General features: G+C 43.0%; 1 protein-coding gene and 1 non-coding gene across 9 annotated transcripts in view; both read right to left on the reverse strand.

Annotated features, from left to right (window-relative positions):
• Positions 1–26,774, reverse strand: part of LOC138621741 (ELKS/Rab6-interacting/CAST family member 1-like) — a 132,759-nt gene that overhangs the window by 29,513 nt on the left and 76,472 nt on the right. For all 8 annotated transcript variants that reach the window (XR_011310958.1, XR_011310960.1, XR_011310959.1 and 5 more), the window contains one exon: positions 8,621–8,768. Coding sequence is in view for 5 of the 8 variants with exons in the window: in XM_069699987.1 (XP_069556088.1) it covers positions 8,621–8,768 (148 nt within the window). In the remaining 3 variants the exon portion in view is untranslated. The remainder of the gene's footprint in view (positions 1–8,620; positions 8,769–26,774) is intronic.
• trnak-cuu (transfer RNA lysine (anticodon CUU)) lies at positions 941–1,013 on the reverse strand. Its single transcript has one exon. It is a non-coding gene; the product is annotated as a tRNA-Lys (tRNA).

Raw genomic sequence — 26,774 nt, forward strand, 5'->3', positions numbered from 1 at the left:
ACGAGCAGAGGAGAGCCTCCCTTTGCACGTGCACACATTATTAATTTCCTCATTTTTCTGAAGACTGATTTAAAATAAACACATATATTTAAAACAAACACGAAAAGCAAACAGATCATCCTCAGGCCGCATAAAACGTGGAGTCCCCATTGCACCTGTAGACAAACACACACACACACACACACACACACACACACACACACACACACACAGCTGTGAAGTGATGTTTATTTGTCTCCGTCTGTCACTTCCTCTCACCTCTTCATCACACCGTCTTTCTCAAACCAATATTATTTATTTATTGAGTGTCTATTCCCTGTCTTGAGTCTTCTCCCTCCAACGCCCCAAAACATTTTCAGTGATACCCCACAGGAAAGACGAGCACACACCGACGTGATGAAAAGTCCAACTGAAACATTGTGAGATGGTGTGTAAGGGGAACTGGACGACCTTGGTGGACTTGGGATAGTGTTCCAATGAATATCAAAATGACAAAGGAAACGATGTTTTCCTTAATGACCTGAGTTTACGATCTAAAATACTCACGCCCAACTTGACAAGCCTTTAAATGCTTAATGTGTTTCTACTGGATGACTGGAATCAAATTACATTGTCTCTTTGGGTACCTTAAAAAACAGATCCCGCCAACACAGGCCGCTGAACTGTGTAATAGATGCTTGTTTTTAGTTTAAAATCTACAAAGTTCCTAAAGAAACAGTATTATTGAGTGGGGTAACAGTCAGAGTACGAACAGAGGATCTGACTTTCCATCATGGGCGCTGCACTATTTGTGTGTGACAGAGTTCACAGCTATCCTAAACTTTGAATCTGAACTGGTGCCAGAAGTTTACCAAACTTCAATCATTCATCCACAAAGGATTTCCAACCCCACGACTTGTCGACGCTTCAATCTTCACGAAGGTCCTTGCTAAAAGTCACTCGCCCAACGTGGGGCTCGAACCCACGACCCTGAGATTAAGAGTCTCATGCTCTACCGACTGAGCTAGCCGGGCTATTCAGATATACTGCAGGGTCACATTTCATTCAGTGCAACCACATGCAGGGTTTTCATATATAACTTATTCTGTTCTGAATCCCTGAAAGCACTGCAGTGATCAATACACCGCAGGTGCACAAAGCTGGATTGGGAAACCGTGGTTTAAATTGGGTTTTTTTTACCTTCGAGGTCTCGGGCTACTCCAAAACACAGTCCTTGGATTAAGAGTCTCAGGGTGTACTGACTGAGCTCGCCGGGTTGGGTACAAGTACTTCAGGTTAAAGAAGTCCAACTGTAAATCAAAGCATCTTATCGACCTGCTTCCCTTTCATTCTCCTTGCTTTGCTCCATGTTTTCTCTGAATCAGCAGTGTCTTTGTCTTTGGGTTTTGAGGGATGTCTACATTACAAAAGATTAAAAAAAAAAAAAAAAAGAATAGAACAAATTTTGCCTCCTAAATTTGTTCTATTCTTTTTTCTTTTTTTTTTCTTTTTTTTGTCGAAAGGACTCGGGGACTCGGAAAGAGAGAAACAACAGAGGAGGAGAGAGTTAAGAGGAGGATAAGCTGTGTCGAGAGGGCACGTGATTTCTGATCTCTCCAGCATTTTCTGTCCAAATCTCACCGCACACTTCATCTGTCTTTGTCCCATCCTCTATTCCTCTTCATCTTGGAGCTTTCTGTATCTAAATAATCCGTAGTTCCTCCCTTCCTGTCTTTATCCCTCAGCTCTCTCAAACACGGTGCTTCCTATGATTAAGAATCTCTACCTAAGTGCCTAACTGCTCATTTGTCTCTCTTCCTCCCTCTTTTTTTTTAATGATCTGAGCTTATTTTACGTTGATTTAAAAGTCAGTCGTTTCTTCTGTTGCACAGTATTTTATTTTCTCCTCACTCTCTCTCCCCCTTGACCTTTGAGCTCCTTAACAGGCTCTTGTATCCGTGACTAATTCTCTCTCACGATCTTTTCCTCCCTCCACTCAGCCAACATATCCTCATTTCCTCGACATGTCCTTCTTCTCATTGTTGTCGGCCTGGTTCGTTAGTTTCTTTTGTCTTTTTAGTTCATTTTGTCCAATTTTTTTTTTTTACCATGTTTTTGCTTTCTTTAATGGTCGTTTTTTCCCCATTTCCATTTTGTCAAGGGGCAAGCAAAAAGGTCCAAAACTGCTCCTGATGCACAGAAACGGAGCGTCGCACCATGACATGTATGGAGCGGGGCCACGCTGTGAACCTCATGAGCATATATTTCATGTTTCATCTCTTGATCAACATCAGCACCTGAGTTACAGATGTTTCTGTGATCTTTGGCGACAGACCTGTGGACCTGCAACTTGAGCGGAGAGCGCTGATTCAATTTCGCCTACAAATTTTGACAGAAGAGAGAGAAGTCACAAGGAGCGACGATAAGTGTTGTGGCAGGCGAGTAACTCGCGCATTTTCAACACACTGTGAGCGGGCATGTTGTCACGTTGGAAAACCAAAGTGCAAGTTCGTTAGTGCACCGAGGTTTTCTGTCCTCTCTTCAGTAAAACCCTGTTGAATGAAATGATGGACCGTCCAGAGAACAAAGCGCCTGAAAAAAAACCAGAAAATGATTTTGAGACAAAAAAGAAGGAGACGGAGAGAAAGAAGAGAAGAAAGAAAAGGTAAAGTCCTCATTTTCCTGTCTGGCCTTTCTTTACATCTTCCGTCTTTACTCTAATTGTCAGGAATGCTGACCTCAGCTCACTGGTGTCTGTGCCAATTCCCTTTTTCTCACTTAATCTAATCGTCACGCCATTATTTCACTCCTCTTCCCTCACACTTCCCCTCTTCTTCTTCTTCTTCTTCACCCCCCCTCCACCATCCATCCTTTGTGCAGGCCTGCGGTAACCTGCTGACAATGGACAGAGTGAGAAACAAATGAACACGGAGGGATGTGGGAGGGGGGGAAGGGGGACTGCTGAGTTATGGTTTGAGGAAAATGATTTCATTGTGATAAGGCTCGGGGGAACATTAGATTAGATTATTGTTTCGCCTTTTCTCTCCGGTGGCGAAAGAGGAACCTTTGTAGATATCTGCGCAATTATCGAAAGTGCAAAGTTGCTGAGTCATGGTTGGCACGAGAAGTATTTCATCGTGATAAGAAATTGAATAATTTCTCCCTTATTTCTCTATCAAGAAAAATAACTTCTTAATAAATGGAAAATTGTAAGCGATAATGAAACATGTCTGAGTGGAGAGCTGTGGGGAATTCTTTCATTGTGATCGGTCTCCGTGGGGTAATAAATTTAATTAAATCCACATTTTTTCACTTGCAAGTAACAAGAGATGTCATGATAATTACAAACAAGTAATGACGAACAGTTAAGTGCAAAAAGAAAGCGAAAAGAAAAATTCCTATGACTGACCTCTACAGAGGAACATAAAGAAATTGTGGCATCTGCCATTTAACTTCGGACTGTTACAGGTTGGGACAAAAAATAACACTTAGGCAGAAATGTAGAAAACACCATACCATCATTTTAGAGAGGCTTCCAAACGCACTAATATGAAGAGCCACAGTCTTAAAAATGTCCATATCAGAGCCACCCAGGTGTGGAGCCACACATACATCCCTAACGTGTAAATGTTAAACACATGTGTCTCCGGCAGGGACAGATGGTGGTATATTCCTCACCTCTCCCTTCTCCTTTCACTTGTTCCATTTCATAAAGTATTACAATCACTCTTTCTTTGCTTTTCTCACACTCTTCACCACAACTTCTCTCTCTCTCTCTCTCTCTCTCTCGTCTCTGACTCTCCATAATAGTGCTGAAGAAAATAAAACGTGGAGGCTGTGAGAAAGATCGGGGAGAAGAGAGTGAAGAGAGGTGAGGTCACCTTGATCTACAGCCTCCTGCCGGGGAGTTGGTCAAAGGCCAAAAGGCAGGAAACGCTTTCAGGGACACAGATATTCTTCAGCCCACACCGGTGTGTTTTTATGTATGCGGAGTACGAACCGCAAATACAAATCTTCTTTCACTTGTATTCATTGATTTATTAGTGTGTCCTGACTGAACGTGGTTATCATGGCATGTCATTAAAGTGCAACATAATTTACATGAACTGATGCAGAGAAACGGTTTCTTTCTATAAAGTATCATGAAATCAAGCGGCGACCAACAGTGACGTCACCCGTTGGTTTGTGAACGGCCATTATGAAGCCTCGAGTTCGGATTTTTGGGGGATTTGGGCGACCTGGGGGGGGGAGTGAGCGGTGGATGTGGCTCGATCTGATTGGAAACCAAATGATACTATGCACCGCCCACCTACAGCAGAAACCTGACTGCACTGCAGGCCTGTCAATCAAAGAGACACCCCCCCCCAAAAAAAACATGTTTTTGAAGCTTATTTTATAACTAATGATGGGATTATTTTCATGGACCGCCATAAAACTAATAAAAAGGAGTGACTTTGACTTGTATTGACTTTGTATTTCATGAGAGAAGTTGAATGGGAGTCGAGGGAGCCTTTTTGGAGCTGACCTCTAGCAGCGCTCGGTGGTATCGCAGCTTAAAACACTTCCACATTGGTCTCATTTTTCAGACCCAAAAGCTACGTCCACTTTTAACAACAGTCTGGGGATGAAATGCAAAGATTTAACAGAGCTTTTTAAGTGTTTGATAAAGATATTGAGGTTTTCTCTGACTGAAAAGACATGACATGGTTTGAAGAAGTCCAATTCTTTATGTCTGTAACAACATCGGCCAACAAACAGACATACAATACTTAAACTTTGTTGATTCAATTGCAGCCGTCTCTTCTCATTGCATTTGCAATAATGACATGATTCTCTACATAAATTAATGTCAATTTATGTCGCTGTATGAACGGTGATTCTACTCTTCCACAGTACCAATTGGTAATCAATCGGGCTTATTATGCACTTTAACCTGAACTTCTGACTTTAACCTGCTCTTTAGCACGGTACCACAGCTGTGAAGCAAAGGTCACCGCGGTGTTTGAACCCAAATTCAGACCAGACGCGATGCAGCAGTTAACCAGTTGATCGAGCAAGTAACTCTGACCTCTGATCAACTGACAAGAGGTGGTCTTTCAAAAACAAGTCCAAAAACTGTGGCGTGGACTGTTTGTAACACAAGTCTACCATATTAACGATACAACAAAGCAATGATAGGACTAAATGCACTACTCCCTATGTTTGGCCTTATAACAAACAGGCTGTTTCAGGCACCGAGTAAACCAAAAATAATGTGGTATCATTGTGGAGGGCATCAAAACTAACTGAAAGACTTTTCCCAGATGCAAGTGTTGTAGTTGCTGCTCGATGGACTTCTTCAGCAAGTTTTGGCTTTTTGGGTTTTGTTTATTTAGTGACGTTTTTTTTTTAAGTTTGGAAAATTTTACACAGATATCTTAATAATAATGGTAAGAAATAATGTAAAACTGCATATTTTTAACTGAAATATATGACAATTTCTTGGTGGAAAACCCCTAAATTCAGGGTAAAACACTGAAATCATTCAGTTGGTTACTGATTTACTCTCACTTTTAATTTTTAATTGTTTATACCGCTCTGTCTCTGTGTACAGTATACCGCTCCAAAGCAAATATTACACAAGCCTCAGTTTACTTGATGGCAACACTAAAACACACACGCACACACACGCACGCACGCACACACGCACACACGCACACACACAAAAGCCGAAGGAAGTCTCGGCTATGATCCATCACTGAAGAACAGAAAATTATGACACTACAGAGAGAACGAGAGAGCGTGAGAGAGAGAGAGGCTGAGAGTGGTGCAAAACTGCTCACACCCTTGCAAACACACACACACACACACACACACACACACACACACACACACACACACACACACACACACACACACGGAGACTCGTAGCAGCAGACAGTGGAGTCTCCGTGTTGTCAGTAACCACCTTCGAGACCCTGAGGTGTCATAAATGACTTCAAATACAACGGGGCGAGACGAGAAGGAGGGATGAGGAGGGAAGAGAGAGGAGAGTGATGCTTGTTACAATGACTTCATTCGACACATCTACTCACTAACACACCCGCTTCTCTCTTAAACATCAACTCAAACACTCTTTGCCGCATAGATTTTCCTTTTTCCTGCGCGTATAAAAGCCTATCTCACTGAATCCTTTAGAGCTCGTTCCATCCATTAAGTGGATTTTTGGCAATATTGAATAACTGCATATCTTTTGCCACAAAAGCCTCGTTACGTATCTGTTCGAGTGGTTTTCTGGACGAAAATTCCATTATCATCATCAAACAGCAGTTTAGTTTGAATCAGGGGAAATGAAAGTGGATATGAAAGTCTCCAATCTCTCCTTGGTTGTGACTGATTGTGTCTTTGTTTGTGTTTGGTGAACATGAGACTGTTCATAACTCATATGCAGAAATCAAACTATACGTAGCTGTGTGGATTAGAAGTTTAACCATAATTCATAGTGTGTAAGTACAACAAGTTGGTAACAATACAAACGACTGCAAATGCAGAAATGAATAGACGTGTGCACATGATACGTCTGCAGGGTCGTTTCTCTCTGGTGTAGATGAGCATCCAGTTTGTATAATTTCAGAAGGAAAGACTGTTTAAAATAGAGAAGAATTGGTGGTTTGGAGAGTGTCAAAGAAAACAAAGATGAGAGAGGTGAAAGGGAATGTAGAATAATTGGAATACATCCAGAAAGAAGATGAGAGGAGGCAAAGAGAAAAAGAAAAAGCTGCCCTGTGGAGTAATTCCCCCATTAATTCTATTTCTATTATTATTCTATTATTTCCATGTACAATTCAACAATCCTGCATTTTATTTTATTTTTAGTTCCTTCTTTGTATTAATTCAAACCCCTGCACATCAAATTCACTGTGTTTCTGCTCTGAATCCCTGCTAGTATCCTCATGCACAGCAGTTTTCACAATATTGATTTGATTCCTCAAATCCAATCAATTTTAGAACATGAGTCTAGAACTCTTGACCAAGGCGATAAGACACACTTTCTTCTTTCTATATTTAGAGGAGGTTTCTTGAGAGGTTAGCAGTTACCATCTAAAACTCCACTGCCCAAGATGGGGCTCGAACCCACGACCCTGAGATTAACGCTGTATTCAGACTGCAGGCAAATCAGATTTTGTTTTCTCAAATCAGATCTTTAGGACTGACTTGCTATTTGCAAGTAAACAGATCGGATTTGATGTGTCCAGACATCACCAACTTATCTGCATGGGTTGCTATGGTAACAACGTATGTGCAGCTACACTGGTGACGCAACTTCCTAACTTGGTAGCTGCCGGCACGGAAGTGGCAGCGGACAGTCATTTTCGGCTTTTGTTCGTGGACTGTTGTTGTCGTTGTCCTCCACAGCCCAAAATCGACACTTTCCGATAGCGCTCCGCTCGCGGTAGCATAGATTCTGCTCACTCTGTCGCTCTGAAAATGACGTTGTCACCGTGTGTCACTTTGTGAATGATCAGATTCAAACAAGTCCACCTGCTCGCCTTCGATTCAGCTCATCAAAGACACAAACCATCATTTTTAGACCGTAACTAGTTCCAAAACAGAAACGCTCAGCCATGACATTGACTTCTGATCGTGCTCCTAATTTGCCTTCAAGCACATAAAAAACAACACGTGGACATGTTAATAACATTAAAAACTCTGTTGGAGGATGTTTTTAGGGCAGTGTGCCATATTACTTTATACTAATAGTCCCTTGCGGCGGTCATCCGCTGCCACACTGCACCAAATAAACACATGAATGGGGAGTCGAGTTCATAAAAGTATAACCACATATGGACAGGTGAAGAGAAGTACAGAGAGGAGGACCAGTGAAGAAGAAATCCACCAAACTCCCAGAAGACTCACCCACTCAGGGTTTGGTTATTTCACTGGACCCACGAGAACCTTAACTGTGTGAGTGAGTGTGAGTGTGTGTCTCTGAGGGTGCATGTGTGTGTGTGAATAGACCTCTGTGTGAAACCACAGAGGTATTTGGTCATGTTTATAACCTTGTTTTTGGCCTGGGTGAGTGTACATATCTCTGTGTGACTGTTAAAGTCTACCCACACCAGTGAAGTGATGTGTGATGGTTTGTATGCGTTGGTGTGTGTATCAGCGAACAGAAGATTTACATAAATAGAAAATTCATAAAGTGTGGTCACCAGAGATTTCTTGAAGATCACAACTCTGTGTGTGTATGTGTGTGTTTGCGTGTGTGTGTTTGCGCGCGCGTGTGTGTGTGTGTGTGTGTGTGTGTGTGTGTGTGTGTGTGCGTGGTGAGTGTAGGAGGGGTAGGTTAATCCTAAATTTACCCTTGGCGGTTTGAAGTCCTGCGGTCACATCTGGACTCGGTTTCTCTCTGCCTCTCTTGTTTTCGTTGCTCTCCTCATCACCGTCACCTCACCTGCTTGTATTTGCCTCTTTCCAAATTTGGTTCCTTCATTCCTCACTTCGCCTCTATCACTATTTTGTGTGTGTACATCGCTTTACCATCCTCCCCTGTCATTCGCCATCTGCACTCCCCTCGTCCCTTATTTAAATAACCGATCAGAGAGCTGTCCTGCGTTGTCCTTGAAGGCCGATGTTTGGGTGTCGGTGTGTTGAGTCCTACCTGCTGTTTGAGCTGCTGGACCAGACTGTCCTTCTCCCTCTTCAGAGCTGCCACCTCTTCCTGGGTTTTCTTCTTCTTGGACGAGGAGAGCTCCAGCAAGGCGATGTTGGCGTCTTTCTCACTGATAGCTGCCAGAAGTGCTTCTTGCCTGTGAAGAGAACAATCACACGTTAAAGTAAGCTGGTTTATCTATCAATACTTTCGTTATTTTTACGAACTATTTTGATCGAAATGAAGTGGCACCAAAAGACACTAAAAAGGTTGGTTGACAAAAATGACAACAAACACATTTTTCATATTTAATCTAGTAGTATCTAAGCATAAAGGTACTTAGAGGAAGGTGTCTCTTGATGCTTTCCAAATGATGAGAGTTCTGCCTCCAGTCCAACACAATGGAGGTGAATACAATTATGCTACTGGTGCAAACAGCCCTGAAAATATCTGTAGGTTATTAAGAGTAAGAGGGACTCAAGATTGTCCCGCAAATGTAATTTCATAACTTTATTTACACCACAGAACATTCCAGTCACTTCTCTTGTTTTGTTGGGTGGATGTAGAAAGTGAAGCAATGGATGATCCTAAAATCTGGACGAATAAAACCACAACTATCTGCATGGCTAGATACCAATTTGGGTGAACCAACCCTTTCATTTCATGGTGAACCCCATGGCATGTCAACAAGTAGAGGGAACTCCTCTTAACTGGAGCGCCACAATCTGATTTAAGAGGATAAAATTGGTGTAGCATAAAGCCAAAGGAGCTTGCTGATGGTGATTATGACACAAAGCTTATAATCAAGATGTTGCCAGTACGTTTATGGTGGTGACCTTTAGCACATATTTTGCTCCTCTTATTTTTCTATCGCTCTACCCACAAAAAGGCACAAGTAGCTTCTGCTTTGATCTTTCTGCAGGAGCAATTAGACAATCGAATACATGCCAATTAAAAAAGTTTGCTAGTTCTAATTTCAGCCGCTTGTAGCTGAGTTTCCTCCGTAGGGTGGCAGGGCTCAGCCTTAGAGATCGGGCAAGGAGCTCGGACATCAGGAGGGAACTTGGAGTAGAGGTGCTACTCCTTCACGTCGAAAGGAGTCAGCTGAGGTGGTTCGGGCATCTGATCAGGATGCCCCATGGGCGCCTCCCTCTGGAGGTTTTCCGGGCACGCCCAACTGGCAGGAGACCCCGGGGAAGACCCAGGACATGCTGGAGGGATTATATCTCCCGGCTGGCCTGGGAACGCCTCGGGATCCCCCAGGATGAGCTGGAAAATGTTGTGGGGGAGAGGGAAGTCTGGGTCAGCTTGCTTGGCCTGCTGCCATCGCGATCCGACCCCGGATAAGCGGAAGATGATGGATGGATGGATGGCTAGTTCTAATTTCAGCGACAGGGTATGACCTGGCAGAGAACCACTGGGTATTTCTAAATCTCTAGGATGCGTCCTTTGTCGGACGGGTCCTTTCGAGTCAGGTCGTTCGTGGGCTGCAAGACGGCTTTTAGAGTTGCACCCTTGCATAGGATAAAAGGTGCTTTAAGGAACCCGAGGACACATCTGATACATCTTTAAAAATTCTCTGAACGAAGAACTCTGTCCTTGGTAGAATTTTAGAAAATCGTAGACTTTGGAAAAGTCCTTCACAGGATTTGATGAGGTAAAACCTTAGAAACGCAGCTCCTTCAAAATTGAGAAACACCCAATATGTTGCATATGGGCACTTCAGCAGAGTTCATATGGTCAAACTGGTGACTTATAGCTAATAATTTATTGGAAGGTAGGGGACTCATGACCTCTGCCGTCAACAGGTACTGACAGCACCTATTTGATACTTGGTTAAGATTAATAATGAATGTATTTACTTTCTCCCTATAAGCATACACGCACATATAAATGCCTCTCTCTCTGCTTCCATGCTACTCTCTAGTCTCTTTGTCTCCAGCCGTCCTGTCTCTCTCTATCTCCCTCCCTGCCTGGATGGTTGGACAGATAGATATCATTCCTCGTGGTCGGGAGCAACAAGCCGCATCCCATCCGTCCCATCAGCCACAAAACGTGCTGAGTCGCTTCCAAGGACACCCAGGGATGAGAATTCTCAGAATTATGTCCGGTTTCAGAGCGACTCTAAATCACCACAGTTTTTCCACCATCCCACAAGGCTCAAAGTTTGGCCACACAATCACACATGCACGTAAACACATACAAAGGGTAAAACTAGCATTAAAAAAACACACATGTATAACCTCTTCTGAATCTGGTGTCTTATTATATTTCCGCAATCAGGTAATATACCAAATAAGATTTTCAAAAAGTTTCAAACTCGTCACTTTCTAGAGCACATTGTGAAATCAACTGTGAGATGAGAACATTTCGAAAATAAATGAGCAGAGGAGGGAATATTTCCCACATGTACCAAAAGACTGGCACGGATGAAGGTACACCAATGAGCCAAAACATTATGACCACTTATAAATGAAGCGAATAACATTATTTTGTCACTGTGGCACATGTCAAGGTCGGGGAAATATTAGACGGTAAGTGAAGATGGTTTTCGTAATGAAGACCTTCTGGAGTGCTCCTGGTCAGCAGTGCTGAACACCTTTCAACAGCGACAGGATGAGGAACTAACCATGAACCGGCGACATGGGGCTGAGAGACCAAACCAGTCAGATCCACGGCAGCTCCAACTTGTGTCAGATACCACAGGGCACCTGCAGAGGTCTTATAGTCTGTCTATTTTTAGCAGTATGTGAAAGGCCAACAGCACATCTGGCAGGGCTGCTCACGATGTTTTGGCTTATCGGCATATAGATGTATACGTACTGATATACAATTATCCATATGCACCCAGAGGTCCACACTGACGCACACAGAGGTGTATTTAATTTACATTCCCATTTTGTTAACTTTTTCTCTTTACTCAACACACAATTATATTCCTCCTCCGACACACGCACACGCACACACACACACACACACACACACACACACACACACACACACACACACACACGTGCGCAGATACAGCGGTGTAGCGAGGAATGCAGTGATGAGAGCATCTAAATGAAGACGGATTATATGTTTGACTGTGTGAAGACCCACAGATTCTTCGGTCAACCTCAATGACCAAACTGTCAGTGTACAAATGTCCCATCATGCATCTGAACTGCAGCACTCCTGTCAGGAGCAGGGCCTGAAGGAGCGGAGAGTCGGGGTGGGCAGATCTGATTCTCTGGGCAAATTGGTCTCTTGTCAGACTTCTCAATGCTGATCAGGGAAAGACACTCTTGTTTGAAAAGATACCAATGACGCACTTTAGTTTCGTACTAATGCCAAAGTTATGTAGATAACTCACTGAATATAGATTATTTAAATGTTTAGTAACAGCAGCTACAAGAACGTTGAATGTCTGATATCAACCAATTGTTTTTTACATTTAAATCAGGACATATCTAATCAAAGAATCAAAAGCACAAAGTGTGCGACCCAGAATTTGAAACAAACTTTTGATACACGACAGTATGCGATACTGATCGATACCGAGTCTCATTAATGGTCATGATGCATTCAGGATGCAAAGGCAGAGCAGCCTAATTTGTGGCCCAGTTTTGACCCACCTCAGTATTTCACAAGCTCATGCTTATTCTCCTTATTCTTAAGTGCTGTAAAATCCTAACAGGACTGAATACAGACTGTACATTTCGTGCAGGTAAAAAGTACATAATTTGAGTTTTATGTTAATGTGCAGCATGGTGTTGTTAACGTCCCTATTGAATCACATTGTTCTATGTCTTATCTATGAAGAAGCCCGGTATTGTCTTTTTGTCCTACTAATGCCAATGTGTTGTTAGTGTGTTTTACATTACCGACTTTAAGCTGCCAGTCAAGATCAGAGATCGAAGCACTGATACACTGACAAGACAATATTTAAAAAAAAAAAAAAAAAAGCAAGACAACTGTTTTAACAATCATTTCTGCAAAATAATACAATTACTATAACGCAGGTTAAAGAGTAGTGTTTTAATTATTGTCATTTTTTTTTCTTCACATTTTGAAATGTAAATCTTTTGTAATTTATTACATTTCATTGAAATGGAATTTCAGATAAATACACATATATTTTTGGCCCGCGGCCCTCCATCGAGATTCATGTTTGGTCCTTAATAGGAACACATTTGTGCCCCTCAGCTTTAAGGCGCTTGTACCATGATATCATAAAATCAAGAGGGAGAAGGATGTTTAACATCTATGAAGTTGGTCTTCTTCGACGAGTCCCGGGTTATTAGTTAGAAAAGGTCTGTTTCTTCCTCCGTGTGGGTCCCATCATACTTTCTATCCAAACATGAGCACAAGGACTTTTTCACTTCTTTCTTGCAACAGTGCAACAGTCTTTCCCTGCTTTTTCAGACAAACACCGGTACACACCCTCTGATTCACACACATGCAGAGAGGCTAATGGAACATTACTCTTGTTAAAGCTAACAGTGCGTCTCGTTTTATACCATATCTGAGCGTTACCTGCCAGCACAAGGCGGTTATAAACCCCCGGTGATAAAATGATATTTATTCCAGATGCGCTCGTCTCATTCTGGGGATCTCTGTGGCTCTCCCCTTCATCTCGGTCTGACACGCACACACTCTTAAAACACTCTGCTTGGCCCTCTGAGCTCGCAAAGCTAAACACATGCTTACAACAAGTGCTGCTTGTGGCTACTGCTGTTGCTATATAATCATTAAAAACCTGTTTCAAGTGCAGCACTCTTTTTTTTTTTTCGTAATCTTTAGATTATTCTACTGTCAGAGGGCACTTACAACATAGTGTGCTCGCAGCACTGCTGGCAATCTGTCCTCATCATTGGAAAATAACAAAGACAACGGAGCCAGCAGTGTGAGGGGGGAAAGGTTCCCAGTGGATCCGCAGCCTCAGATCTGTAACTCTCCTTTCAAGTCTTTCCTTTCTACAGCAAGATGAGGAACAAAGTCGGATAAAGGAAGGTCTACGAACAGTAACTAAAGAGAAAGAGCTTGTCAGAGAGGTTAGTTCTCTCATACTCCTTATTTTGGGAAAATCTTTTGTCCTAAAAGCTCTGCCAATTTTACACTATACGGTACATCTCAGAGGATGAGGGTGTATTTTCACATATTTAAAACATATTTAGAAGTCACTGTTATCTTGAGTGTCCAGGCATGTTTTCTGCTGTTAGCTTTACATGCAGACCACCAAAATCACTGTATCACTAAAACACATCCTTGTTATTTATTTCAATAAGGCCCCCCCCCTGTGTTGTCACAGCTTGGGGCCCAAAAGACGGTGCTCCAGTGGAAAAAGCAGTAATTGCCTGGCAAAAAGCGCAGCCCCAAAAAAACCTTTGTTACAAGCAACGAAATGACATCATCAAGTACGCTGGGTTGACGAGTCAAAGTGAGATGTCAGGCGTTTGTTACTAAATGTACTTCCAAAAAATGGCAGCTGTGGCAGAGCTCTAGGCTAAAGTGACACAAACAGTAGTAGCAACTCTCTGAATTTTCAAGAAAATGAAGCCAAATTCTGTCGTGGTTATTTACCAACATGGCATTGAACTCTGCTCAGATTGGGGGGAAGGTCAGTGCTGTTAATCTGCGAGTTTCAGTGCACAATATACGTCGTATGGTGGTCAACGCCGACTGGTTAAAGGCTGCTCCGATACTTTCAAAATGAGCTGCAGGTCTGAACCGTTAGGATGCAACGACTGGAAACAATCCTCAATAGAGGGTAGCCGGACACATCTGTACTGATATTGTGATAACACCACCTTTACCCACCAACTCACGAGACAGGGCACACTACTTTCTTCTGCTAATGAACTTTGGCGCTAAATAGTGTTCCCGATCTTCCACGCTCAAATTAATTATATACATTTTTGTACCCATGTTTTGCTGCTGCTGAAAATGTCCCTTTCTGTGCACCAGGATCCCCTGACTTCCCTGAGATAGTTACAGAAAACTGGAAACAGGCTGTAAAAAGGTTTCCCACAGGTAGTAAAGGTTGTGTATAGTAAAGCAATCGTATATTCACGTGAATATTTCGCAGGTTATTCACAAATGAACAAGTTCCCATTTGAAGTTATATCGTCATCCCACCTCCCACTCACGCTCAGCTTCTGTCTCACCCACTCTCTCTATCAGTGTCTCTCACCCACTCTGCATTTCTCATCTCTTTCTCTTCACTTCCCCCCCGTCCGTCATCACTCCTACTATCTCTCCTCCTCTTCTCCCTCTCTGTCTGCACGGACGATGGGAGGAATTCTTTCCGTCGTCCGGGCGGTCGTGTGCCATGATGTCATCGCCGTGGCGACAAGGCAGACAGTAAGCAGATATACACAAACGCACCAGGCACCTGACCCCAACCCCAACACACACAGATATACACACACACGCACGCGCGCACACGCACACGCACACGCACACACACACACACACACACACTGGGGGGCTCTCTCCTTCCTAAAACCACTTAAGGCCCCTCACTTTATCAGAAACACTAATGCCTGGTCTTAGATCACTTGCATATTTCCACACACACACACACACACACACACACACACACACACACACACACACACACACACACACACACACACACACACACACACACACACACACACACACACACACACACACACACACACACCCCGCAGCAGCTTCCCGTGTACACTGCAGTATCTCTTTCAAGCTCCTGCCCTTTACTGTAATCTACTATGTGTGTGTGTGTGTGTGTGTGTGTGTGTGTGTGTGTGTGTGTGTGTGTGTGTGTGTGTGTGTGTGTGTGTGTGTGTGTGTGTTCAAGTGAGAGCTGTACATGCGTACGAGCCTATAAGGATGTACTTATGTGTGTTTTGCGTGCGTGCATGTTCACAGGTTGTCTGTGTGTTCAAGGCTTTATTCTGCGCAAGTGGGGGGAGAGTGTGTGTGTGTGTGTGTGTGTGTGTGTGTGTGTGTGTGTGTGTGTGTGTGTGTGTGTGTGTGTGTGTGTGTGTGTGTGTGTGTGTGAAGTAGATTCAGTCCAGTGTGACATTGGCCAGTCTCCGTCTAAGACAAACACAGAGCTATTTTAGAAATAATCCCCTTTCTCTGCTCTCCGTTTCCGACTGAACAAAACAGCTCTCCGTTGTTTTCTGTGACACTGTCTGCTCTGGTTACACACAAGGCTGCTTGTAGGACGCCAGAGTTTACTCTTTAACCCCCGTAGGACGTGGTGCATGTCAAGCTCGACCTGGTTTCTGAGAGGGGAGCCCCCCCCAACAAAACAAAAAAAAACATGCCAGGCTTCAGGGGACCATATTCAAGACTGGTTAAGACACTTTTTAATGATGCCTAAACTTTGAGAAAGAGTTTTTACAAAACCTACCCCGCCCTCTTTTGATCAGATTGAGGAAATGTGTGAGTCTTGACACAAGTCAAATCAGCGGATTCACTACGCTGGCGACAGGGGATTTAGAAAAATGTGGTAATTACACAGCATAATGACTCTAACCATCGGTGCTATGTGTTTTGGTTTTCTTTAAACAAAAGCAGACAGAACAAGTTCCAAAAACAGCAAAATAAAGCAAATCCGTCCCATTCGAATCCCCATAAACTGAGCTGATATTTTGTTATTGTTTGAAATTACGCAGCAGCTAAAGGACATTGGGTCTGCCTTGATCGGAAGATCAAAGAACCTGCAAATCTATGAGAAATTACCAACAAAATGACAATTATGTGCTTTCATTTGACCAAAAGTGATCGGAATTTATTGAGTTTAGCCGCTAAAACAACAACAGATTAACAGAGCAGCAACAATCCGATCCAAAGATGTTCAGCAATATCAAGTTTATTTTGGTGTATAGTTAGCTGTGATTGAGCAGACCAAGCAATGATGTTGTAGAGTGGTCGGAGCAAAAATGCCGAGTTTTGAAGCTAATTACAGAGGCCATCCGCTGAGGAACAAGCGATCGTAATTGCAGAGCTGGTCGCTGTTTGGTTGGTTGGAGAGAGAAACTTTCAAACATCCAACCACAAATAAGCGGCACTTAAAAACTGGATTCAGTTCTAGCTAAGTAAGTCATCCTTCTGGAGCTCAAAGTCTCTCGGGATGATTAGCTTAAATTTAACAGAAAAATGTAAAAGCGGCTACCAAAGGCTTTGTTCAGACTGCGGATGAATCGGATTTGTTTCTCAAATCAGTTCTTTCGGACAGACTGTCTGCACTGGTATTTACGAGTGAGCAGATCGGATTTGGTGTGTCCAGACGTCTATCTGCACGGGTTGCTGTGGTAACGACGTACAGGTAGCTACGCTGGTGACACGGCTTTCCGACGCGGACGCAAAGTGCCAGCAGACAATTTATTTCAGACTGTTGTTCTCGTTGACCTCTAAACCGCCAAAGTCTCCACTCTCCCGATAGCTCTGCTGGCGGTGGCGTAGAGTCTGCTCCTCTCCGTCACTCTGAAAATGAGGTCATCGTCGTGTGTCGCTCCGTGAGTGACGCAGGAAATCAATCTGAGCCAGCAGAGCGTCCGGACTGAGACACCTCGGTAGAAATCTGATTGGAAATCCATTTCAGACCACTTCCAGATGTGGTTTGGATCTGATTTGCAAAAATAGCATTTCATATGTTTTCACAAATCAATCTGGATGTGACAAAAAAATAGGATTTTGGCTGGCAGTTTGAACGAGGCCGGAGAGCCACAACGAACACGAGGGCAGGAGGAGTTAGGGATGTGGGTATCTGAAGACCACCTGAGGTCAGATCGGGCTCAGCTGGAAGATAAATTATATTTCATAGAGCGGGAGCAACACTGAGTCAAGATGAAGCAGTACAGTATATATTAAGCTCAGTGTTGAAGCTCGATGCACTTAGTATACAGAACGTCACGGATGATTAAGGCTTTTGCTTAAAAACTTCTGCCACACGAGGTGTCAAATTTTGCAATTCATGGTATGACTGACAGGTGATGATTTACTCATAATCGAGAATCCCCGTCCACCGCCTCTGCTTGTTGTGTGTCAGAAATAAAAGGAGACGAAGGGAAGGAGAGAAACATCGGCTGGGATATTTTGTTTAAAGTCAACTGGAAGAAAGAAAAAAAAAAGAGTGATTTTTGAAGAGAGGAGAGAGAAAGCCGGGAAGATGAGAGGAATACAGGAGGGCACAGCTGGCTCTCAGTGGTGGCTAATACTGCCTGGAGGCGCACGCGCACACACACACACACACACACACACACACACACACACACACACACACACACACACACACACACACACACACACACACACACACACACACACACACACAGAGACAGAGACAGAGACAGGGACACAGACAGACGGGTTGAAGAAATCTGTGATCGAGAAAGAAGCCAGAGGATTCTCCCTCTTTCCTTTCTTTCTTTTACCTTTGTTGCCACGGCTCTCTTTGCGTTTCTGTCAGCGTTTTGGCTGGTAAGCAGATGGCTTCGAGTCGAGATCTCACACACACACACACACACACACACACACACACACACACACACACACACACACACACACACACACACACACACACACACACACACACACACACACACACACACACACACACACCTCCATGACTGACTCTGCTGCTCATGACTGTGCATAATCTACTCGCGCGTGAGGATGTAAAATTAAATCCATTTCTAATTCCTCCTTCTGTCTTTGCTTGTCTTTAAGTTCTTCTGTCTTCTTCCTCCCACACAATCTCTCTCTCATGCGCGCGCACGCACACACACACACACACACACACACACACACACACACACACACACACACACACACACACACACACAGCTTTACAAGCCTACAGAACACAGCGCACTGAATCCACACATCAGAGCAGGTTTTAGGAAACATTTGTTTCTGCTGATCGGCCATGTGTGCAGCATCAAAGTGATGACGCCCAGTAAAGCTTTGGTTTTCTAGTAAACTGTTTACTGCGGCTCTCTCCCGCAAGAATTTCACTTCACTACATTACAACAGAGGTTATTAGAGAAAATGATCGACACATACCGCAGTGGTTAATGCACATTCAGAACTTTGAAACTGCTTTTGACGGCCACATCAAACACATCAAAAGCCATAATGGTGTGTTGAAACGTCAGATTATCTGCAATTGTGGTTCAAGATGGCCGCTACGCTTTTAGTCAATGCCAAACCAAAATGTGTTTATCGATCTGGAAACTTTATAAATATCTGATTTGCATACAGTCAGCACACAAGCTAGAAGATTTATCTATCTGACGCTGCTTAGATCAAAGTAGCCCAATGTATTATAACACACTGAGAACTGCACCATTTTTTTGGCGTAATTTTTCTGAGAGCTGTGTGTGTGTGTGTGTGTGTGTGTGTGTGTGTGTGTGTGTGTGTGTGTGTGTGTGTGTGTGTGTGTGTGTGTGTGTGTGTGTGTGTGTGTGTGTGTGTGTGTGTGTGTGTGTGTGTGTGTGTGTGTGCGTTTTAAACTATAATGAAAGTGGGTCAGAGACACCGGACATGAATGATTTAGTATGGAGAGAGAAGACAGGACGAGAGACCATCAGAGGGAATTGTTAGGGAAATTGGTTAAAGCTTCGTGCATAGGATAACTGTACGTGTGTGTGTGTGTGTGTGTGTGTGTGTGTGTGTGTGTGTGTGTGTGTGCGTGCGTGTGTGCGTGTGTGTGTGTGTGTATGTGTGTGTGTGTGTGTGTGCGTGTTTGAGATGGAGAGAAAAGCTCCCCTCAAGGAGCTGTTGTACATCAGAGAGGCTTAAAGAAAAGACAGCGAGAAGGCTTACACACACACACACACACACACACACACACACACACACACACACACACACACACACACACACACACACACACACACACACACACACACACACACACACACACACACACACAGAAACAGCATTGACAGGGAAGGGAATAAAATAACTGGAGGATTTGGAGGGAAAACAAATCAAAGAGACGTGGAAGGGGGGAGAGGGAGGGAAGTAGTAGCAGGAGAGGGAGGTAGAGAGACAAAGGCAGTAAGAGGGGGAAGAGAGAGCGAGAGGGAAGAGGAGGGCAGGTGGGACTGCTGCATGACAGAATGAGGATCTGTTCTTGACACATTTCCCCTTTTTCTCGCTCCCTTTTTTCTTCTGAAAAAAACTTCTCTCGCTCCCTCACCTCTGTCTTTCTGCCTGTCACTGACACTCTCACTCCCACTCTCTCTCTCACACACACGCACGCACACACGCACACACACACACACACACACACACACACACACACACACACACACACACACACACACACACACACACACACACACACACACACACACACACGCACACCTAAAACCTGTGACTAATAAGAAAAGTGTAAAAATGCATTATCAACGGTCCGCGAGACTCTGCTCTTTCCATGCGACCACACACACGCGCGGAAAAAAAAACCTAAGAGGTGTGACTAAAGATGCAGCTTTGTCTTCACTGCGCTTCTTTGCACTAAATCCATTTCTACGCTTTTGCTACGGAGACCAAGACATCTGCTTCCAATCTGTCAGCGCAGACTCGCTCCTGCAACACTAGCCAGTGGTCGTCATGGACACCTGCGATTCCCAAATGTTCGTTAAATCATATTCTGCAAGATATTTGCTCCCATTTATCACGGGAGAGACAGAGATGTATCGGTAGATCTTCTCTTTCATGCTGCTTTGACTGTGTTGAAATGAACGCACTGTCAGCAGATTAAGGAAACTAAAGTAAGTTGGGATGTGACCTCTACATCCTCTGATGACGCTCTAAAGGGTGTGTGTATATTCAGCTTCGGACAAAATGGATGAAATTGTCGTGTGTGGTTTCCGTGAGCTCTACATCATGTGAAGCATATGGCCGAGATTCAGCATGATGAACACAATATTGGAAATGTTACTAAATAAAGCACTTTTATTGTCCTGAACAAATCATTTAAAGCACCACTCAAAGTGACTATTTTTCCCCATTTATAATAAGTAATATTATATATATATATATATATAATGTATATAATAATATACTTCATTTTACTGGTAACTATCTTTCCAACCATGCTGTTGTGTTTTTAGAGTGTGCTTTTATTGACCTTTCAAACAACCACTGGCTTCCATTCATTCTTATACAGCATGTCAATCAATTCTGTGGAGACAGAAGTATGTTGATAACGACGAATAAATATATCTGTATTTCTTAAATCAAAGACAAAACATACGGAGAGATAATGAAGGGCGGATTTTCTAAATGCTCAACATAGTAAAGTAACTAAAGTCTGACTTAATTGCAAACAGAAGCAAAAAGTGCTTTTCATATTTTTCTTGTGGCAATTTCATCACTTCAAAAGGAAAAATAATCTTTTTTTTTTCTTTTTTACATATTGCATCTCCTCACTTATGAATATCCATTAAATTTTTACATTTGTGCGGCACAGCACTAATGGCAGCTACAGTTCGTTTCAAAACACAATTACTGTATTTTTATAAGCTGTAATAGCTGACTTTGCCATTTTAGGAGCAAAACTATTAAACTAGTGACTGACTTCATTATTTAGAGTTTGGCTGAAATATACCTATTGCCATTATTTTATTTCATTATTATTACCAAGTGCTCAGATGTGTTTCAGTCAGTTTTGGTTTACTGTGTGTATCCACTGACTTGAAGGCCTCACTGTGAGCCAACTTTGCCATTAAGGCTTAAAACCTCTGTGCATTAACGTGATGCATTCATTTATAGCCGTGATCATATTGTTGACGTCAGAGCCACTGGGTTATACTTCTGTCCATTTGTTGATCTATCCGATGTCTTCATTGCACAACTTTCTCTTTCTTTCCAGAACATGTCAAATAAACTAATCACAAATCTATCACTCATCTGTTCTGTTCTCTTCGGGCCCGTCCGTCTACTAGTTTTATTATTTCCAGAACAGAAATGTAATCTTCTGGCACTTCCAACATACAATCAGAGGCTTTGAAAAAAAAAAAAAAAAAGAAAAAAGCATGTTTTGTTTTCTACTTTTTGATACGTTTTCCCTCCTCGCCGCTCCCTCTCGCTCTTTAATTGCTGTTTAATGATCTGTTTGATGGCCTGGCACGCACAACCTGTGATCAGCTGAGGAAAACAGGCGAGTTAAAGTTTTGCCGCATCCTTTTTTCCTTTATCTGTTTTTTCTCTCCACTTGTTTCTTTTGGTTCTGATCGCTCTTGTTCTCGCTTCTTATAAATACCACTATTTTTCCTTTTCTAATTCAGCTCAGCTAAAATGTAACCAGTCTAAGAAACCTGCACATGAACAGACTGCACATAAAAAAAATGCAAAAAAACAATACAGCCATGATAACAGAGAGGAGTCGGCACCATAAAAGGAAACTTTCTCTGTTTCCTTGCAGTATATTCGGCGGATGATCGCTGGCCTGCAAGGCTTCAGACACTTCCAGAAAACCCTGCTATTTAAATACGACTTCTAACGTCTTTCATTGCTTCTATTTTACTGAATCCGTCTCTCACGAGGGAGAATAAAAAGAATGAAAAAGGACAGAGGAAGAGAGTCAAAGACAAAAGGGCACGAAAGGCGAGAGCACAAGAGAAGAGAGCGAGACAGAGAGCGAGGCGCCCCGATCCGAGCTTGTAAGACTTAAGTGTCAAAACCGCATGCCCTTTTTGTCATACTAAGCTCTTAACATGTCTGACACACACACACACACACACACACACACACACACACACACACACACACACACACACACACACACACACACACACACACACACACACACACACACACACACACACACACACACACACACACACACACACACACACACACACACAACAAACACACAGAAACAGAAACACCGACTTGCTTCGGCACAATGGATTAATCTCATTGCTGTCTGAGGCGATCAAAGCGCTCGCCTGCGTGTTTGGTGTGCTGCTACAAGCATGTGTACATGCACTTGCATGGGAGGATGTATTTTTATGCGCGTGTGTGTGTGTGTGCACGCGTGCGTACATGTGTGTTTGTGTGTGTGCGCGTGCACCTCTGGGAGTAAAACCTTCTCAGCAATCATGCCGTCTTGTCTGGTATGGTAAGTGACTGTGTGTGTGTGTGTGTGTGTGTGTGTGTGTGTGTGTGTGTGTGTGTGTGTGTGTGTGTGTGTGTGTGTGTGTGTGTGTGTGTGTGTGTGTGTGTGTGCGCGTGTGCGTCAGTGGGGGGCTTTTTTCTGAAGTCAACATGTACTCCTATTGTTAGTGATGGGATAGCTGACATGATGTGTGTTCGTGTGAGTCTCTTACGTATGTACTCCTATTGTTAGTGATGGCTATAAAAAGCTAAAACGTTGTTTCATTGATAGAGCCGTTGAAAATGGGATGTTTGACGACACACACACACACACACACACACACACACACACACACACACACACACACACACACACACACACACACACACACACACACACACACACACACACACACACACACACACACACACACACACACACACACACACACACACAGTCACACACAGTCACACACGTCATTAATTAGTTTCAGTGTGTAGTGACAACAGGGAAGACACAGACAGTGAGATGGGGAGGAATACAGCCTGCCCAAACAGAAATCAGGCGGTAATGACATTTCCAGACAGATGTAGGCTTTGCAGGAAAGGACGGAAACGGTGAGACGGACAGAGAGAGATTGAGAGAAAAGGAAAAGGATGCAGGGTAGGTGGGAATAAAAAGGAGGATGGGATGGGTAGGTGGAAGGAATTCCAGAGCGAAGGAGGGACGGCAGGAATGAGGGGAGGGATGGCGGAAGGGGTGCAGGGAGAGGTTCGAGGGTTAGAAGGAGATAAAACAGAGAGCAGAGCAGCTGAGGAGAAATAAATTGAATTTATAGCTTTCACCTTGAGACATCAGCCAAGGTTCTCACTGCAGGAGGCTGAAGACAGCCGAGCAACTCAGTGTGTCTGCGGACTTTCTTTATAGTCGGACTGTACATGTGGCTCAAAGTGCAGCATTTATGTGTAAACAGACTTCCTGCAGTCGAATTGCTTCCATTCTCCAAAATCAATGTGGGCAAAACGGAGACAACAGGGGAAAACAGCACGGGTTATTTCTAAACACACAACTCAAAACAACAATTTGGATATTTTTTCCTCAAAAGAACCCTTCATTGACTAAAAAGCCAAATTTTGATGTGTTGAAAATGCTTCTTTTATGCATTCAGGAGATTTGGTTCTAGTACATTAACATTTTGGTGCTGCTGGGAATTAAAAAAAAAAAATCCTCAGTGAATCATCTCCCAATACCAGATTATCACTATTTCACAGCCCGAGGCAGCCGCCCACACACACACACACACACACAGAACAACTAAAATATCATGTTTTACTTCCCTACCAAAGCAAACAAAAGTAACGTGACTTCATGTTGCTGCCCGCTGCTGACAGCATTGACCATTTGCATTGCCAAAAAAAAAAAGCCAAGTGCATCGCTGCCCTGCTTTATGTTTAGCGGGGTCTTTTCATTGAGATGCTTCAGTGGTTTCTTTTGTAGTAAATGCCCTTCACTAAGATCATTATTGTGACAATTTCCATAACAACCTTTAAAATAAGCACAAATCCGAGTCTTGCTGTTATATGTTTCAGGTAAAAGAGCTAATAAAAAGGTTTCATGCAAAATTAACAATAAATTAGTTGACCATTTTCTGCATAAAGGACATTATGTGCACATAAGGGAGGAGGACATCACGAGATAATCCCAAACACTGATGAATGAATGGAAGGAGCGAGGGAGACGGAGATGGAGGTAATATAATTTCTTCGGGATATCACGCAGTTTTGTTGGCTCGAGCGAGTTATTGTTGGACAGCTGTCTTTCTCCTCTTCTCTTTGCTTCCCCTCCTTTTCTGTCTGCCAAAGAAAACATTTCTGCTTCTCTTTCTTTCATTTTATTATCCTCCTCCTGCTCCCCCCCCCCCAAAAAAAAAATTAGATTTATAATTCTTGCCCTGACCTCTTAACTCCCGTTTCTTCTCTTTGTTTGTTGCACTCCGCTCGTTCCTCTCCTGCTCATCTTCTCTTCTCTCCTGTTCTCATATCACATCCAAAATGTCTGATACTCACACTGATTCAACAGAGTATTTGAAAATTGAGTGCAATGCCCCCATTATGTTTGCTAGACTTCCTTTTAAATTAATTTACACAAAATGAAGATTCTACTTTAAGAATAGATGTGTGGGAGTGTGTGTGTGTGTGTGTGTGTGTGTGGGGGGGGGGGGTCATATTGTGATAAAGGAAATACTCCGACCTTTTGAAGTACTGAAGTCGTGCCATTACGCAGCGTAACCGTGGGATACATATGTTTGCAGGTTGTCCAGCAACAAGCCTGGCTAAACGCCGCTGTATTCTAGGTTACCAGCTCAGTGTGAGTTTAATTGAAGGTCGCACTATTTCGCCTCGGTTTCTCCTCTCTTTGTGTTTAACGAAGGGAGGCTCCGCCCCCGCTGCGCACACACGGCGCAAAAGAGAGCCTCGGGTGACCTATTCAACCCGTTATTCTACAGGAAGTTAAATGAAAAGTGCAACAGAAACCCAGAAAGGTGTATTCATGGACAAATGTCAAAAAATCAGGCCTAAACATTGTTGAATGTGACCGACAGTTGCGAGGAAGTAATTAGAAGCTCTGCTGCTGATCATGTAGCCCTGATCTGAAGTCAAACTGTTGCTGTATCAATACATATAAAACTGTAACACTTATTTTGTTAAAATTGTATGTTGTCCAAATTAATAATCAAATACTTTTCTGTATTTTGTCATATCGTCAAGAATATCGTTTACGCAAAAATACCGAGTTATATCGATATATTATTTTAGGGACATGTCACCCACCTCTAAATCTTTTCATATTTGAAATTGCTAAATGTTTAAAATATTTTCAGCATAAAACTCTCAAACTGTACACGTTTCATATATGAAAACCAAATCACAACTATTATTCAGAACTCAGTTTACACCTCATCACACCAATTTCTGCTCAAAATATAGATTAAACAGCTTGGCCTGAAGACTTTGTTGCCCTGATCTGTGTCTTCCAGGCAAACAAATGTGGTCGCTTTAGCGTGAAGTATTTACACAAACCAATGCGAGATTTCACCTGCTTGAAATGTGGAGCTGCAGTGTGGGTGTGTTTATGTTGACAGGGTCGTTTTTCTTAAAGTTGAATGAATTAAATGGTGAAATTTTGAAAAAGAAAAATCATAAAAATAGACATTACAAATTGAGGGTATAAGGATGAACTGCCTGTACAGACTGTAAAGCATTTTAAGGAGTGTTTGTGATTTGTGATTTTGGGCTTTACGTACCGTAAATAAAAGTGGCTTGGCTTGACTACGCCCAACTCTTTTCCTCTCCAAATGTCTTGCATTAATCAAGTCTTGTTGGATTTGTACCTGACTGGATGATGCGAGGACATGCATATGTGTGTGTGTGTGTGTGTGTGTGTGTGTGTGTGTGTGTGTGTGTGTGTGTGTGTGTGTGTGTGTGTGTGTGTGTGTGTGTGTGTGTGTGTGTGTGTGTGTGTGTGTGTCTCTCTGTGAATAACACTGACGGACAAAAAGGAATAAGAAAAAGACCGAGTGAACAGCACAGAAAAGCAGAGATGTTAAATTTCAGTAAAGCAGAACAACGGAGAGTAAAATAGGCTCTAATTCATCCAGATTAGGATTTCAGACCTGACACCCTGCTGCTACACACACACTGTCAGCACATTCCTCCAGCTTGCTGCGACACACACACGGTCACACACACACACACACACACACACACACACACACACACACACACACACACACACACACACACACACACACACACACACACACACACACACACACACACACCTGCGTACTTAGAACTGTACAAACATATGACAACACACTCGAGCGTACATGAGGCTGGGAAGAAAACGAGTGTGTGCTTATTTAATGTAAATCACAAAGTAAATAAATCTCATGTTGGGACCCTGCAGCGCAGATGTGTGTATCTGTGTGTAGCTCTGTTTGTGTATCTGTGCGCACACACACACACACACACACACACACACACACACACACACACACACACACACACA

The sequence above is a fragment of the Brachyistius frenatus genome, unplaced genomic scaffold, assembly GCF_029030835.1.
Source record: "Brachyistius frenatus isolate BFR_SWC_R1_liver_20210118 unplaced genomic scaffold, ASM2903083v1 Contig_32, whole genome shotgun sequence".
Classification (NCBI taxonomy): Eukaryota; Metazoa; Chordata; class Actinopteri; family Embiotocidae; genus Brachyistius; species Brachyistius frenatus.